Source organism: Betta splendens, chromosome 15, assembly GCF_900634795.4.
Source record: "Betta splendens chromosome 15, fBetSpl5.4, whole genome shotgun sequence".
Taxonomy (NCBI): Eukaryota; Metazoa; Chordata; class Actinopteri; order Anabantiformes; family Osphronemidae; genus Betta; species Betta splendens.
In genome coordinates this window covers 15838356-15854502 of record NC_040895.2, presented here as the reverse complement: position 1 = coordinate 15854502, position 16147 = coordinate 15838356, and the positions used below count along the sequence as shown (strand labels likewise).

The following is a 16147-nucleotide window of genomic DNA, read 5'->3' as shown; positions in this document are numbered from 1 at the left end:
CCAGCTGAAAGTCAATTATCACTATTACTTTAGTCTCAAAACTGCTAAATAAAACTGCTTTAATATCAAACATGATGTGAGAACTTCAAAAAAACAAAAAAACAAAAGCAACATTTACATGAGATGCAGATGTTCAATTTATTAGTTTATTGTTCATTCTGTCATATGTCTCATAAATAGTTTCTCAGATGCATTTTGTGCGTGTTTATATAAAACCAAATCCTTCTGTATAAAATATATTTGTGACAATTGTTAATTAAGGTACCTAATTATAGATAATGGCTATATCAATTATGGTATGATATTTACTGCTGTCTGGGGACAAACTTGAGTTTTATAGGCTTCTTCGGCTGGAACTTCCAGTCAAACTTCAGAGACTCCTAGAGAACGACATGAATCAAGTCAGGGAGAGTTCAACAGCCTGGATATGAATGAGTGCACGGAGGGCTGCACCTACCAAGGTGTCGCTGCACGTTTCCACGGTGTAGAACTGCAGGAGACGAACAACCGCCATCTTCATGACCACGAGGGCGTAACGCAACCCGATGCAGTTCCGAGGGCCGAGTCCGAACGGCATGTAGGCGTACGGGTTCACCTCCTCCCCGCTGTCCTTACTGAACCTGCACGGTCACACCAGGCTGCGTCATCGCTGAGGAACGGCCTCCACAAACCATCATGCCACTCTTTAATTATTACTGCTTATATTACCTCTCCGGTCTGAAAAGCTCAGGTGAGCTCCAAAAGCGTGGATCCTTGTGTAATAAGTACAACGGAATCCCAACCAGCATTCCCTGAGGGATGGTGAAGCCGTGGATCTCCACTGTTTTTTTGCACGTCCTCTCAAGCCGATGTACAGTGGGTGTCAAACGCATCGACTCACTGATCACCTGGTCCAGGTACTCCAGGTCAACCAGCTTCTCGTACGTGACAGGAGCCTGGAGGTCCATAATAACAACAATAAAACTGTGTTTTTTTTTGTTAAATGGTGTTAAAAGAGGGGCTGTACATCTTTGGGAAAGTTGTCGTCAATCTCCTTGTGCAGCGTCTGCAGTGCATCAGGGTTTCGGGCCAAATTGTAGAAGATGTAAGTGAGAGTGCCACTGGTGGTATCAAATCCAGCTAAAATGAAAAGTAAAGCCTGGGAGAGGATCTCGTGTTCAGTCAAACCTGCGAAAAGCAAGAACAAAATGTTTATCACAACAGAAAGTACACAACATATCAGTGATGACGAACCTTTGCTTGGCTGCTCTTGTTCGCTCTTTATGTCACTTTCCGGTATCTCATTCTGAAGCATCACCTGAAGGAAGTCTGCTCGAGTCTGGATCGGGAATGTTTTCATATAACAAACGGACAACAAGACCATCTATAAAACTGTGATATTGGTTAAAAAACAAACTTGAGCCTCAGCTGTTTCTTCAACACAAAGACTAAACACTAAATACACATCAAATGCTTACAGATTCGTCTCCCGAATGCTGGTCTTTAATCTTCTTGATGAGGTCGTAGAAATAATCCACACTAGTTCTGGGCATCATCTCAACATTTAGGAGTTTAGCCAGGTATCGACCAAAGGGAATAAGACCTGAGAGGAAAGCAAGCGTTTCAGTAACATCAGCGGGTTCATATGATCTGCCAGTAACTGGTGCGTGAAGTAGCTGAACATACCAAGCAAAACTATAGGCAAGATTTTGAACTTAACAAGCTTCTTGACATGAACATTCAGAGGATCCTCTGGGTTGTTAATGGAGTCCATCTCCACACTGAAGGAGGAGCTGGTCACTGTGTCTAAGCTGTACGGCGCCACGAATCTGCAGCAAATCAAAAGGTACGTTAGGCTCCTGCAAACATTTACATTATGACAACAAGAAAAAAAAAACATACTGTTTGACATCAATCGGCTCATTCAAATTCTCCTTGCCCAGTTTTTCCAGAAGTCTTTCTGCGTAGCGAGCAACAATAGGAAAAGCCTTAAAGTAAAGAAGTGAAATGGTCAGTGGTGTAATCATGTATAGTATATAAACAAGACAGGCCATAAACCAGCCCCAGTCAGCTAACTACAGACTTGGCTACAGAGTGGGTCACAAGGTCACAAGCTGCTGTAACTGAGGCTGAAACACATGGACAGACTCTGACTACAGGGGTAGATGATGGAAGATAAACACTGGAGGGACAAGAACCCGAAAAGACTGACATTTGAGAAATTGCCAGGAAGTGCCAGGGAGCCGTTTAGCATCCGGCCCCTGGTGCATCGATGATGTGCACCTGCTTCAGACGTCCACTGGTGAAGCACGGAGACAGAGTGCTGCGAATTCTCTTCCACTTCTCGTCCTTCACAGTCGTAATGGCATCTTCCATCGGCCCGGAGAATTTAATATTTTGCTGTGAACGCAGATATACTAGTGTTTACATCTGCTGGACCCACGTGACAAAATGAATGAAGCCGAGCCTCTCACCCTGCGGTTGGTAAACACAGAGTAACACTCCTTCACCAACACAGTTTTAATGATCTCAGGGTCTGCCACTATTATCGTTGGTGATCGTCCTTCATAATACCTGCACAAACACACAACAACACCTTATTGAAGTATAAACACACCTAAAACGTGCTGAAAGCGCCGCAGAGATTTGCTTGGAGTGATGGAGAACTCACCCCCAGACGTCCCCGTGCTTGGCCTGGCACTGGCGATCAAAGAGCAGCAGTCCCTGAAAAGGCATTTCAGATAAACAATAGGTTCAAAGGTCACACTGACACAGAGTTGCATCAGACTAATTACCAGAAGGCTGGGTTTTTAGATGTGATGCAACAAGTGTGAGGCAGGATACTGAGACATTTACGGAAGTCAGATTTTCTTATCATAATAAAACCGCTGAGTTCTTCACCTTTTTGACGTTCAGCATATTCCCAACAAAAGGCAGAGGCCTCGGTCCAGGAATCCCCAGCCTTTTTAACACCCTGTAGGGCCAAACTCCATACCTGCATTATATTAAAAAACAATATGTAATATCTCACTGGGTCAAACCGGAAACGCGCTCCATAAACTACTCACAGTAATAACAGCGCTGCGAGCAGAGCCAGCAGAGTCCAGGTCGTGGCCGAACCGAACGCCAAGTCCAACATCTCGTCTGGATCCGAACAGAGCAGGACGCAAACAACAAGGAAGTTCGCCAAATAGAAAGCGAACGGCCTCAGGCGGTGGGAGGAGCAGGGAGGAAACGGGATCCGTCTGTTGATGTAACACAAGGAGAGGCTGCTGGAAACCATTTACCGGAGGTAACGCAGGTAGCTGCTGTTAAAAAAGCGCTGCTGTTTGAAAAAAGCGCTGCTGTTTAAAAAAAGAAATGGTGTTAAAAAAGAGCTGCTGTTAAAAAAAGATATGCTGTTAAAAAAAGGAGATGCTGTTAAAAAAATAGATGCTGTTTATGAAAGAGATGCTGTTTAAAAAAAGAGATTTTGTTAAAAAGGAGATGTTGTTTAAAGTTACGTTTGCGACTCGTAATTTTAGATTTTGGCTTTTAATGAAACTTGTTGTCGTTTTATTATCAGTGTTATTATTTTAAGAGCATACAAAAATGAAACGTGCTGAAGACCTGACTCGAAACACTTTTTGAACCACTTCGCCCCAGTTTGACCCTTCCCGCACACCGTACGTAACGCGGAAATACAATTGATGCCCCTGTAGCACATTTTCAGGGATCTTCGTCTTTGTAAATTGTCTAATTTCGGTGGATTCTTCATAGCGTTGCCGAAAGGAGATCTGCATTTTTCATAGTTGCAATTCGAAGTAAGTGCGGGTTATGAAAGCTTTACTGTTATTTTTTTAGACATTGTCCTCCCTTGGTCTGCCCTTGGTCTGTTTGGCTAAGGCTAACATGGCTAACGCTATTGACAGCGTATATTGGTCCTGGCCACGCTCAGCGCTAGTCAATATAAATGTTGAGGTTATTTCTAGACTTCGAATGTCAAGTAAAGTAATGATAGATCTATAATGTGGACAGTATATGAATGATCCATCTCTCACAACACATTTTGCCTCTTTGAGGGGTAACATAAGTTTTAGCTATTTTCTGTACTTTTTATATTTTATATTGAGTTTTTGTTCTTTTATATGCAGCACATTGGTCAACCGTATTGTTTTTGCGGTGCTTTATTAATAGAGTTGGATTAGAACTCATGCTGTGATTAGTTGTCTGCAGTAAATGAATATAAACTACTATTGTAATTTCTGAAACGTTATCAGCATGTTTTATTGGCTGCAGCTGTCTTCCGCCGTTTGCCACGTATTTGAAAATGACGCAGCTTTGCATGGTAAACACGTGTAATGACCTCCAGAGCCCATGGCAGGCTAAGTAGGTAAATGATCTTGCAATTATATGCTCCTGTAAAACACTCGCAGCCAGTGACTCATCATTGAGCACAAGGTGCAGAGAGTTGACTCATACAGGTGGTCAAAATATAATCTGGCATCAAATCAATCGTCACTTCCTCTGTGGGAAGATTAGATTCTGAGGTTGAAGCATTGTGGACGTTGTTACTTATTAGAAACCTGCTTTGAGCAAAGGTCGGTCAGTCAGATAACAGTGTGTGAGTGGGTGCACAGGACCCTCTTTGCATCTTTTCCATAACTTTTAGACTTCTTATAAGTGCTTTGGTTTCCAGGATGCTAGTATTATTCAAGCCGTGTAATAATGTTACAGCAGAAAAACCTGTGCTTTTCACAGTATGACACTTTAAAATGTCTGCTGTCAAGAAGGATTATTATTCTGAACACTTCAGTACTGTTGTTATACACAACACCTGTAGGCAGCAAGACCTGTAACACATCCATGAATGTTTTATTGTTTTCTTTTGCAGAGATAACTTGCAACCATGTTCCTCACCCTCACCCTCCTGCGGAAAGGCATCCCAGGGAAACAGTGGATAGGAAAGCATCGTCGACCACGACAGATTACGTGGCAGATGAGGCACAATATGTTGAAGCACCTGGAGCGCGAGGCTGAGAACGAATACTGGATCAGTAGGCCATACATGACCCCGGAGCAGGAGTACGGCCATGCTGCAGAGCGCAGAGCCCAGAACTGGCTCAAGATCAAGGAAGCGAAATTTGCCAAGTTTCCTGAACATAAGTACCAGATGGGTCATCTGAGTCATCTGAATATCACAAAGACCTGGTCGAGTTAACATGAGAAGGGAAATGACATCCAAATACTCTTGTTGCAGTTTAAGTTTGCTTTGTGGACAAAGTAATATGTGAAGCTGCATTTGTTAACAATATATGGTTCAATGTCCACCAGTGTATTTCTTTTTTTCATCCACAAAACCTGAATTCACACCTGAAACCACACACAGTTTCAACAGAACTGTAATATCTCAGCAACTGTTTCAGATAAAAGTCTCATAACATCATTACATGACGTCTGAGTGCTAATTTTAGAACTCATTAACAAAATACACTTTCAAGTTTGAAATTGAACTTCTTCCCACTCGAAATTCTATATAATTATATGAAGTGGTGAATTCTTGGAGGAAAACACGAGGAGTTACATAAATTGTCTGGAGAAGATTATGTAAGACTACAAAGGGTTAATTTCACTGTAATAAAGCAGAGCCCATACTTCTGTTTTATCTTTTCCACTTTAAAGGCTTTTCACTGTAGGTGGAATGAAATTAGTGCATTTGATCCCTATAACTACAGAAAAAGTAGAAATGCTCCTAGTTCATGTATTGATTCTAATATTCATGTTGCAGAACCTTGTAATCCTGTGTTTGTTTGGTAAACTATCATCCTAACATTAGAAAAGCTTCTAATTTGTGCCAGCTGTGTCCAGAAAAATGACCCACTAACATCACTCGCTGATACTGTCAATGACACCGATACGGTGTCATTGACCTGTTTGATAACATTTGTTGACTTTATGTATCTTTTATGATTCTAATTCTGGGCAGGTTACAGCGACTTGTGTCCTCCGTTTAGCATCTTTAAGCAATAAAAAAAAATCAATATTTGATCATTTATGATGCTGATGTAACTGTAGGCAACAACTATAACTTCTGCTATGAGTTCATCTTGCAGTACATCTGTTTATCAAGCAGCTTCTATGTCCAAATGAGGTTTAGTAATACATCAATGCTTCTCTATATGTGAATATCTGTAGATATAAGACATTCGTGGGGTGCTTTCCTCTGAACTCACTACTCTTGAGTTGAACTTCAACAGTATGGTTCGGCTATTTCCAATTCTTTAAATGTTTTAAGTGGCGAGGCTTATTACAGCAATATTCAGTGCTTCTCAGAGCACACAGAGCCCGGCTAGTTTCCATAGCAGCCATCCAGTCTGATGTACACCTGCAACAACAGGTGAACCTGATGAACCAACAGAGAAGGTAGAAACCCAGTGGTCCTCTGGGCTTCAGCAAAACCACAGGTGTGAGGAAACCCTGACTCAAAAAGTATGTCAGTCTACTTTTGTTCTGTCAGTTTAATGTTGATGGAGGAGTTGCCACCAGAGGCCTTATTTGAACCCAGTCTTATTGTTAACGCTGCAGGGGCCAAAATAATTGAACAGGAGCGATGAGCTGGGACAGAAAGTGGTGCCTTTCAAAGGGTTATTGCAGGGATTAAGGGTAAAACAAAAATCCACACAGAGCTCTTACGCTGCTGCTTTGGGAGCCTGAAAACTATAAATAACCCAAACCCATATGGATTAACTACAGTAAGTAACTACAGCTTCTCTCAGGTGACACTCAGTCCGGTCCTGTAGCTACTGACTTCTAGAACAGCACTCTCAAAATATCCAGCTAAACTGACTATTGAAAATAAAAACGTAGAGCAAGAGAAGAAGGATCCGTCTCCCAAGTTGGACGGATGTGAGTACAGGACAGAAACAAAGCAATGTAGATTTAGATTTCATGTCGTGAGGCTGGCTTCTTCCTGACAGGCCACTGGTCCATCACATATGGAGACGAACCACTCACGTCACGTTCACACTGAAATTCATGTGCAGCCACCGATGACTCACTGTTCTGCAAAGTTAAACTTTCCAATTTTGATACTGAATGTCTTCTACCTCGGATCTGTTCTTGTGTCATATTTTGTCATTAAAGTAACTGGTCGTGTTGATTTACGTCAAACACGGCGCTGGGCAGTTATTAAGAGGCGAGTCGGAGGACGTGGAGCCAAACTGTGGGGGTCGATGCCCACTTCTTTGCAGCTGATCTCGTTTCGGTGGCGCCGGTGGGCGCGTGGTTCCGTCCAGTAGGTGGCGCTGCGGGTCCTGGCGGCGGCGCGCAGACACGGCCCCTCCTGCGTCCTGGCGTTGTTTTCCTCCTCAGGATGATGTGGGGTGCGTAAAGAGGCGCCAGCGTCCGCACCGGGCTGAGGAGGCGGCTAATGAGCAGTCCAGACAGACGGAGCCCGTCCAGAGCAGATCCACGCAGCGGCTCACAGCAGGGACGACTATGAGGACAGGCGGCAGACTCAGGAGCATCCACCTGCTCAGCGCTGAGTGAAGAGGCAGGATGGCGGGGGGTCGGAGGGGACTTGTGGCCCCTCAAAATACTTTTTTGGAGAATATTGTGAGACGGTCGAACGGTAAGGAAGCGCATGACACATGCATCAAAACTAAACGTAGGCCGCGTTAGAACGCGGCGCGTTAATTGTCCGGACACCTCGTCTAATCAGGACAGGCATCTAATTAACGGAACACTGCGTTAAAGAACGTTAATTAGTGATTTAAAAAGTAGTTTTCCGTTCAGCGACAGAGATAAAAACGGTTTACGAACGATGAATGTAAAACCAATTAATTCACGTAATAATGGAATTTCTGACGTTTCCCGATTTGGAGCGATAAAACCGCAGGTTTCCCAAATTAAACGTCATTAAATTTACTACTGATTACATAAGACCCCCGGAAGTCTTAATTGAAAAAGTATACGGAGCAGAAATGAGTGTGGGGACCTGGATATATGTTATGGTAAAATGTAAATAAAGAAAGTGGAGTTGATTTGTAAAGTTAGTGTAATCAGTTTGTGTTTTCTCATCTGGTTTGAAAAAACGTATTATTCATTTGTGCCTGATTCAAACCTAAAGTAAACGTGACTTAGTGTTGAACTGGACGTGTTTTGTGCATCACGCTGGGTTTAATGAACTCTGCTGCATACGTTCTAATTCTGGGGTAATAATGCAGCAGCACCAAGCCTCCAGAATGCTGCAGTGAGAATAGTCGGTTTGATGAAATAAATAAATGTTTAAAAGTTTTCTAACTCAGCCCAAAGTGGACATTAATATCCATTAACACGTTATTTAAAATGAAAAACGATGTTCCTTCATATAATAATAACTTCTCATCCTCCATGAGCTGCAACACTGGACGGCTCCCAGTGACCAGAACCAGCACTGCTCTGCATGTTTGTCCCCGGCCCCTTTAACTGGGCAGACACTGGACACACACCAGTTCGTTTGCCTGATGTACAGTGGGTTCTCTTTTTTAATGGGTTTTGGCTCAGGGTGGTTTTGGGGCTTATTTCTGGTCAGTGGTCTCAGAAGGATGAACAAACATGTCCACACGTCGTGGGGCCTCGCTGTCAGTCTGCCTCCGCTACACACGTCTCCAGTAAAATGTAATATGACAGAAAGGAACAACCTGTTCAGAAAAGTGTGAACGCGCCTCTTCAGAGTGAGAATCTAAGGAGACGGACACTTGTGTCTGGATCCCATTTCGTGTAGAATACATTTTAAGAAAGCGAATTGGCTCCTTGGAAGCGGGTTTTTCTAAAGACCTTGGGTGGTCTGTGGATTAGTGAGCAGTAAATCCTCCCTGAGCTAGAAACAAAGGAGCCAAGACTATAATCTGCAGGATGCCACTGAGGAGCATCAGTGACTTGTGGGCGTCGCTGAACAATGAGATCCCCTTTTATCCAACTTCCAGTCACTCGCTGAAGCAACCGCCGTCCGTCCTGCGTCTTTTCTGTGCGTGACAGAGCAGAAAACCTGCAGACGGTTCAAACTGTGGGCAGCTCTGGGCTCGAATGCGTCCCCTCGTCCTCTGCGAGGACACGCAGGGTCCGTCCACGCGTCGACCCGGAGGCGGCCGAGTGCGGAACCACCTGTGTCTCTGTTCACGCGTCCCATCTCTGTGTCCGACGTTCACCCGATGTTTCTCACTGTTCTCTGTTAACTTTCTTTTCTTTGCACACCTTTCAGTTTGGACACTGTCCCATAGACAGACAGGTACTATGAAGGATCATGTGGCGTGGCTGCTTCCGTCTGCTTTACAGTGTCTGTCCCCAATGCTGTCAATTTACAAGCTCCACAAACGCAGCAGTTAAGACTTAAACAGGCACAAATTCTTCACCAATCCTTGCTTCTAACAGTTACAGAGCGTTGGAACGTGTCTTCTCCCACAACACTAATATTCATGTGCTCACTGTAAAATACCGCGCTGGCATGGAACGTCCCCTGCATCCAGATCTGTTTGTGTTTTCATGCCTGTGTCTTCGTCCGTGTGTGTGTTGAACATCTGGCGTGGTCGACAGAGTCCGACTGATGTGCAGGCGCTCGTCCTCGGCTCATTACTGCGGCGCAGAGCTCCAGCCAGTCCAGGTCCACAGGAGGAGGGGACAGGAAGTAGATTAGGAACGGTGGCGAACACGTCCTGCAGGCTAACAGCAGTTGACAATGCTTGATAGGACAGAGGTAGAGCGACCTCAACGCGGTCGGACGTGCGATTTCACGCATGAAGCCAAAGAGGTGGATCAGCGTCAGGGCCCTGGTTCAGAGGAGAGGAGAATTGGGTGCGACTGCAGCAAAGCACTGTCTACTGGGAGCGTTAACGCTGACAGCGCTCCCATCAACGGCCTCAGTGTCGCCTCTTTCTGATGGCTGCTGTTAGATGTTTTCGCCACAGAGGAAATAAGCTTGGTCCAAGCTGAGGCCCAGCGTCGCGGCCGTGATGCTACGAAGGTGCTCGCGTGTCAGTCGGGCTCCGGTCTCCGCTCCGTCCTCCTGCTCCTTCACACCTGTGGTGTCGCATCACTGCTTCTCCCCCTGTGTGTATTTGTGTTTTTATTCCCGGCCGCCACGACTCTCTCTGTCCCTGTTAAACCATAACCTCAACCTTTCTCTCCTGCCACAGTTACAGTGATGTACAGGAGCTTATTAGTCTGTCAGAAATCACTATGCTATTTTAGCTTTTCATCGGTTACTATAGATACATTTGCTTTTATTTTTTTAATTCACGATTTAACTGAACACACTGTGCGTATGTGCAGTCGATGGTCTCTATTTATTTCCTCACATTGCAATGACTGTCAGCATTCTGCATTGGAATGTTTCATATTTTTCCATTCTCCATCCAAAGAACTACTTGGCTCAGTTTGCCATGTTTTATTCATCGTTTTAGCTCAAAACCCAGCTGCTAAAATGAAAACACACATTATCCTTTACTTTACTTTCATGTATTCTGACGAGGACTGTTTGAAGTTTAAATAATGACTCAGAATAAAAGTACGTGACAATTATAAAGTAGCTGACAGGTTTAAAAATAGGATGAAAGCATAATAACCAATTTAAATGTATACCTTTGCTTGGAGGCAACACTAATGTTTTAATATGAGAATTAATGTGCCCTCGCGTTTTAATGGCATTTAAAAATTAGGACGGCAGATATTAATGAGGAATAGTTGCACCTCTGAAACTAAGCAGTTTAAACAGCAAGCCTAAATGCTCCTAAGATGCATCTCTAATGAGCAATTAGAAATAAAAATAAGCTGATATTTGGATGGTTTCCGCAGCGGGAAGTTTCTTGGTGGGTTGTAACTGTGGCGTGTGCAGCGAACCGTGGAAGAAAACGCGTGCGTGCAGTAAAACTGAAGAACACGTTCCTGTGAACTCTTTGGTTTTCTACACAGATGATGTCAGGCATTAATTAACAAACACCAGCTTTGTGACCGTCTCCTCTCGCTACTTCTGCAAAACTTTCCGTTGCAGTGTCTTGGTGTGTTGTGCGGCACTGCAGTATGTGAGCTTCAGCTGAGGCCCTTTCTGTGCTGTGACCCCTGAAGACGCCCGCTCTGTTTCCTTCCAGACACCAACTTTGTCCTAGGAAACGCTCAGATCGTGGACTGGCCCATCGTGTACAGCAACGATGGCTTCTGCAAGCTGTCGGGCTACCACCGGGCAGAGGTGATGCAGAAGAGCAGCACGTGCAGGTAACGGCTTGTGATGGGATCAACCGTCATTTCGGGGGGGTTTCTCTAGAAGCTGCGTGACGCGAGGACAGATGCTGTAGACGCTCAGATGCAGAAACGTGCTGCAGCGCTTTAATCCGGGCGACCCTGACTAAGACGGGCTTCGCCTTCACTCCAAGGTTTGTTCCACTGCTACTGTGCCTGCAGCACAGTGGCGTGTAGTGGGATGGAAATCTGAAAATAACAGTGCTCATACTGTATTTGTTGTGTTTGTGGCCTTGTAGTATCCATGTGGGAGTTATTAGTCTTTGCCCTCACACCTCCTACCGTCGCCTATAGCGCCTTTACTTTGAAGGAGGCCCTGGAGCAAAAGCCGGTGTCCGGCTCCCCGGAGCTCACGGTGCCTCCTGTTGGAGGTAATGATGGAAAACACAGAACCGCTATGATGATGCAATTGATCATCTATGGAAAGAGCTGAAACCTGAGAGCGCTCGTCTCAGGAAGCGAGGGAGTCGCTGAGCTCAGGTACAGAAGCAGCACAGAAAGTGAAAACCCCAATTCGCCCGTCTGCATCGGCGCAAACGCGGAGACCCCTCGAAGTTATGACGAACGATTTCCTGCCGCTCGCATCGGCCCAGTGCATTTTGTGTTTTGCTCCGGCAGAAGCCAGATAAGAGACACAAATCTGTGATGTAATCAGGTTGTAACCGCTGAAACTGCTTCCACATCACTGGCTGCAGGAGGGAAACTGTAGACGTTTTCCCTGGTGCTCGCTCTCAAACCGTCCTCCTGCTAAAATGATGGTCCTCCTGTATTTGACTAAGTGATTTTAGGATTTGTTTTGTGCGCATGGAGACGGTCAGAAACCACTATATTAATAGGATCACATGAAAACAGTTGGTGCTGCCAGATTTGAAAACCGTGGGAGATTCTATTTGTTGTGGGAGATGGTGTTTGTCACAGCCAGCACTGAGCTATTACTGATTTAGACCCTCGGGTCCCTCAGCATAAGCTTCGTAACACTTGCCAATACAAATATTGAACAGCGTGTGACAATTTGTTGTAGGTTTAATTTGCAGTTGGGAGATGGAGCGAAGTCTATTTTTAAAGCGTCTGTGCTGTGACTGCCTGAACCTCCGTAGACACGACACCTTTGTGCTTCAGCAATCATGACCGATAAAAACATTAATGGTTCTTGGTTCATTGTGTGGACAGTTGTCTTTAACCTTTGGAGTTTTGGTCTGTTCCCTTTTCCACATTTACTTGTGAGAACGTCTGGTGGAACCAGATCCACATGCAGATTCTGCATAAAACATTTAAAGTGTGGACGTTTGTCTTTGATGACTGAAATGCAAAATTCATACTTGTCTCCCAGGAGGCTAATAACGAAATCTCTTTTGCTGTAGATGTGTGTGACTCAAACGTGTTATTTCTAAGATGACTGATGAACTATGTCTTGTTCCTCTGAAATCAGTATCTTTTCATGCTGAAATCTGTACACAGTCAGTAAGAGAGACGTTCACGAGTGCCATGACATGACAGTCATTCGAGCAATTGTTCTCAGGAACTTTAATTTGAAGAAATTCGCATTTGCCCTCAGGGCCGAGAGCGAGAGGACATTAGGCCGACATCACACCAGGCGCTGGTCTGAGAAGTCGCTGCAGCATCAGGGTAGAGTCTCATTAAATGTAGGCTTTCTTTTGTATTTCATAATAAACTCAGAGTTATATTTAGATCATGTCTGGAACAGGCTGCTGCCGACGCTGGCAGTAATAAGCAAAGTGAGATGAATGTCTGCGTGGGGCGGGTGAACGTGCTGCTGGAGCTTTGACCCATCTTCAGCTTTAATTTGTTTTCCACAGCAACTTTCTATTTGGCCAATTAGACGCCAGGCCGCGCGGAGCTCCTTATTTATTTCGGGGTGGACTTTTAATCTGCTTCCGCCCTCTGCTCTGCAGCTTCATGTACGGGGAGCTCACAGACAAGGACACCACGGAGAAGGTGCGACTAACGTTCGAGAATTATGAGATGAACTCGTTTGAGATACTGATGTACAAGAAAAACCGTGAGTAGCAGCGTTGGGACTGGAGCTTCCACTTGTCCAGATGTCAACGCCTTCTGAATTTGATTCGCCTCTTTTCCTGCTTTCAGGCACTCCCGTTTGGTTTTTTGTGAAGATCGCTCCTATACGAAACGAACAGGAGAAAGTGGTTCTGTTCCTCTGCACGTTCAGCGACATCACGGCCTTTAAACAGCCCATCGAAGACGATTCGTCCAAAGGTTTGACTCCACATCTGCTCCCTTTTACCCTTCAGACGTGGGCGAGGTGAAACGGCGCCACCGTTCAGGCCCACGCCGTGCATCTGTCAAACAGAGTCAAATATGCCCGTCGCCACGGTTACCAACACAAACAATGTGCTGCAGATGGCTCAGCATAAACAGAGCATCTGCACAGCGAAATCACTTGACACTTGTGTTACACTTGGTCAAGTTTGATGACCTCTCTCTCTCTCTCTCTCTCGCTGTCTCTTTCTCGCTGTGTCTCTCTACTGTATCTCTCGCTCTCTCTCTCTCTCCCCCCTCTCTCTCACTGTGTGTCTCTCTCTCTCTCTTGCTCTCTCTCTCGCTGTGTCTCTCTCTCTGTCTCTCTCTCCCCCCCCCCCCCCCCCCCCCCCCCCCCCCCGCTGTCTCCTGGGTCATGACATGTCCCGCAGGCGACCGCGAGAAGCCCGGGTTTGTTTTGTGACAGCAGCCGTCTTCAGGAGCGCTGCAGCAGTATTAGTTTTTCATTCCAACGACATTTGTAGAGCCCTCAGCACCAAATGAATAAGTAATGCGGCGTTGTTACACTGCAGCAGACAGCGGCTGTGGAGGAGGCAGGAGTGGGCGGACGGAGGCGTCGGAGGCTGGTGCGTCGTCTAATGAAAGCGAGCTAATCGCGCCAGACCTCTGCAGTTCATCCGCTTGTAGCCTCTGGAAACAGCTGCTGGAATAAAATGCAAACTGCTGAATATGTGTGAGCCAGATGCCTTGTGGGTAATATGGACATCAGGACTCCATGAAGGAGACAATTGACTAAAAATAACTTTTTTTCAAGTGTTATTTTAACAAATGATGCACTGATTGAATGGGTGATTTGCTGGTTTTCTGTTGGTCTGAACCCGAGCTCTGCACATTTCTGCAAATGAGGCGTAAATACACCAGGAAGTGAATTAACCGAAGGTGTCGCTCACCACGCGTGTTTGTGGCCGCCAGGCTGGGGGAAGTTCGCCCGACTGACCCGAGCGCTGACGAGCAGCAGGGGGGTCCTGCAGCAGCTGCAGCCCACGGTCCACAAAGGGGAGAACGTCCACAAGCACTCGCGCCTGGCTGAGGTACAGCGGCCGCATGCTCTGCACCCACTTTGTGCGGTGGTCTTCATCTTAAATCATTATGAGTCCTCTGGCAGGTGCTGCAGCTCGGCTCCGATATCTTACCTCAGTACAAACAGGAGACCCCCAAAACCCCCCCGCACATCATCCTGCACTACTGCCTCTTCAAGACCACGTGGGACTGGGTCATCCTCATCCTCACCTTCTACACGGCCATCATGGTGCCCTACAACGTGTCCTTCAAGACCAAGCAGAACAACGTGACGTGGCTGGTGGTCGACAGCATCGTGGACGTCATCTTCCTGGTGGACATCGTGCTCAACTTCCACACCACCTTCGTGGGGCCGGCCGGCGAGGTCATCTCGGACCCCAAGCTGATCCGGATGAACTACCTGAAGACGTGGTTCGTCATCGACCTGCTGTCCTGCCTGCCCTACGACGTCATCAACGCCTTTGAGAACGTCGACGAGGTCAGTGGGGCGACCGCTTGGTTTCGGTCCTGGAGGCAAACACACAGGAAGCATCTCTGCCTCACGTTGTTTAATTATTTAAAATCGCAGCCGATCGTTGCTGATTGATGAGCTTTGAGGCACTTTCCCACACTCGCTATTGACTAGATGTGTGAACATTAGATTTGTTTTCACTCTCACTTTACAACGTTAATAGAAGTTTCAACGAGCAGCGTCTCATTAGATTTGAATGTGGAGGACCTGGACCTCAGTGCTGAGTTTGTTCGGGACAGCGAGCACTGACTTGCATTTGCAGGAGCAGCATTTTGGCCTATTCTAGTTTTTCCGCACCTCAGCATCCCAAACGCTGACAAGGTCAAGCGTTGAAGCAGTCAGGGGTCAGCAGAGGCAAAAAACAAGAGGCTTTTGTGGTTTTCAAAGTTCGTGGTGGCGTTATTTGATCTGTTTTTAAGAAAAGAGGCCAGCTGTTGCGTTCTGGAGGCAAAGTCCTAAGTATTTGCTCGGCACATTATTGTATATGCTCAATAGTTGTGGCCCAATCTGTGACCGGAGTGAAGTCAGGCTCAGTAAAACAGCCTTTTAGGTTATTTTAGGTTTCTGATTCACTTTCTCTTTGGCTTTAGCTGCAAACAGTGTTTTTATCAGGTGGGCGTCGTCGTGTTTTAAAATAACTCCCCGCTTGTTCCTGGACTTTAAACTCCCGGCGACGTCTTCCTCCTAATGTTGACTCACTGAAAACGGTGTGTCGACCGCGTCCCCTGACTTGACGGAGCCAGCGTGCGCTTTTGCAGACGACCCCGCGTCGTGAACAGACGTCCACCTCCAGCTCCGCCTTCCGGCGCGTCCATGCGGCCGCTCCAAAGCGCCTTGAGGCCAAACGAGAGCGGGCAAACGATGGTCCGCGTCATTAGAGCAGCAGAAACATCTCGCCGCCGCCGCCGCCGCCGACCGTAACGACCAGCGTGAACAACGCGCTAACGAGGAGCGGCTGTCAGTTATTCTCTGCAGCCTTAAAGCCCCACGCGTCACCTTGATAACCTCATAGGCCTCGTGTCGCTCCACATCGGGCAGATTCATGAGGCAGAGCAGCAAACGACGCCTTCCTGTAGCTGTTCAGGTGTT

General features: G+C 46.2%; 3 protein-coding genes across 10 annotated transcripts in view; 2 read left to right on the top strand and 1 right to left on the bottom strand.

The window, feature by feature from the left end:
* Positions 1-119: 119 nt before the first annotated feature.
* On the bottom strand, positions 120-3178 carry LOC114870618 (cytochrome P450 3A30-like). 2 transcript variants are annotated; one of them, XM_029175495.3, is made up of 13 exons: positions 3048-3178; positions 2881-2974; positions 2651-2703; positions 2454-2553; positions 2263-2379; positions 1882-1967; positions 1666-1808; positions 1458-1582; positions 1234-1318; positions 1007-1167; positions 709-935; positions 458-620; positions 120-380 (listed from the first exon to the last, which is right to left on the bottom strand). In XM_029175495.3, exons 1-13 carry the CDS (start codon positions 3116-3118, stop codon positions 306-308), a joined length of 1500 nt encoding a protein of 499 aa, XP_029031328.3. In that variant the 5' UTR covers positions 3119-3178; the 3' UTR covers positions 120-305. The 2 variants fall into 2 exon arrangements, with proteins under 2 accessions (XP_029031328.3, XP_029031327.3); XM_029175494.3 differs by having other exon boundaries at positions 1007-1318.
* mrpl57 (mitochondrial ribosomal protein L57) lies at positions 3131-5404 on the top strand. 3 transcript variants are annotated; one of them, XM_029175501.3, is made up of 2 exons: positions 3131-3271; positions 4853-5404. In XM_029175501.3, exon 2 carries the CDS (start codon positions 4868-4870, stop codon positions 5177-5179), a length of 312 nt encoding a protein of 103 aa, XP_029031334.1. In that variant the 5' UTR covers positions 3131-3271; positions 4853-4867; the 3' UTR covers positions 5180-5404. The 3 variants fall into 3 exon arrangements, with proteins under 3 accessions (XP_029031334.1, XP_055358414.1, XP_029031333.1); XM_055502439.1 differs by having other exon boundaries at positions 3139-3280; XM_029175500.2 differs by lacking the exon at positions 3131-3271 and adding an exon at positions 3622-3782.
* Positions 5405-7286: 1882 nt separating this feature from the next.
* kcnh1a (potassium voltage-gated channel, subfamily H (eag-related), member 1a) overlaps positions 7287-16147 on the top strand; it is a 21457-nt gene continuing 12596 nt past the window's right edge. Inside the window, exons 1-7 of one of the 5 annotated variants that reach the window (XM_055502484.1) lie at positions 7287-7588; positions 9200-9226; positions 11082-11205; positions 13143-13249; positions 13336-13464; positions 14440-14558; positions 14666-15025. In XM_055502484.1, coding sequence (XP_055358459.1) covers positions 7516-7588; positions 9200-9226; positions 11082-11205; positions 13143-13249; positions 13336-13464; positions 14440-14558; positions 14666-15025 — 939 coding nt within the window. In that variant the 5' untranslated portion in view covers positions 7287-7515. Of the gene's footprint in view, positions 7589-9199; positions 9227-11081; positions 11206-13142; positions 13250-13335; positions 13465-14439; positions 14559-14632; positions 15026-16147 lie in introns of all 5 variants that reach the window. The other 4 variants (XM_029127856.3, XM_029127858.3, XM_029127857.3 and 1 more) reach the window with 4 other exon arrangements.

What these genes read in the sequence shown, in the direction of transcription:
- LOC114870618 (XM_029175494.3), bottom strand. Translation starts at nt 3,118, where the DNA reads ATGTTGGACTTGGCGTTCGGTTCGGCCACGACCTGGACTCTGCTGGCT. An exon ending in ATATGCTGAACGTCAAAAAG is followed by an intron (nt 2,704 to 2,880) that starts GTGAAGAACTCA and finishes ATGCCTTTTCAG; the next exon opens with GGACTGCTGCTCTTTGATCG. An exon ending in CTTGCCTATAGTTTTGCTTG is followed by an intron (nt 1,583 to 1,665) that starts GTATGTTCAGCT and finishes CTTTCCTCTCAG; the next exon opens with GTCTTATTCCCTTTGGTCGA.
- mrpl57 (XM_029175501.3), top strand. Translation starts at nt 4,868, where the DNA reads ATGTTCCTCACCCTCACCCTCCTGCGGAAAGGCATCCCAGGGAAACAG.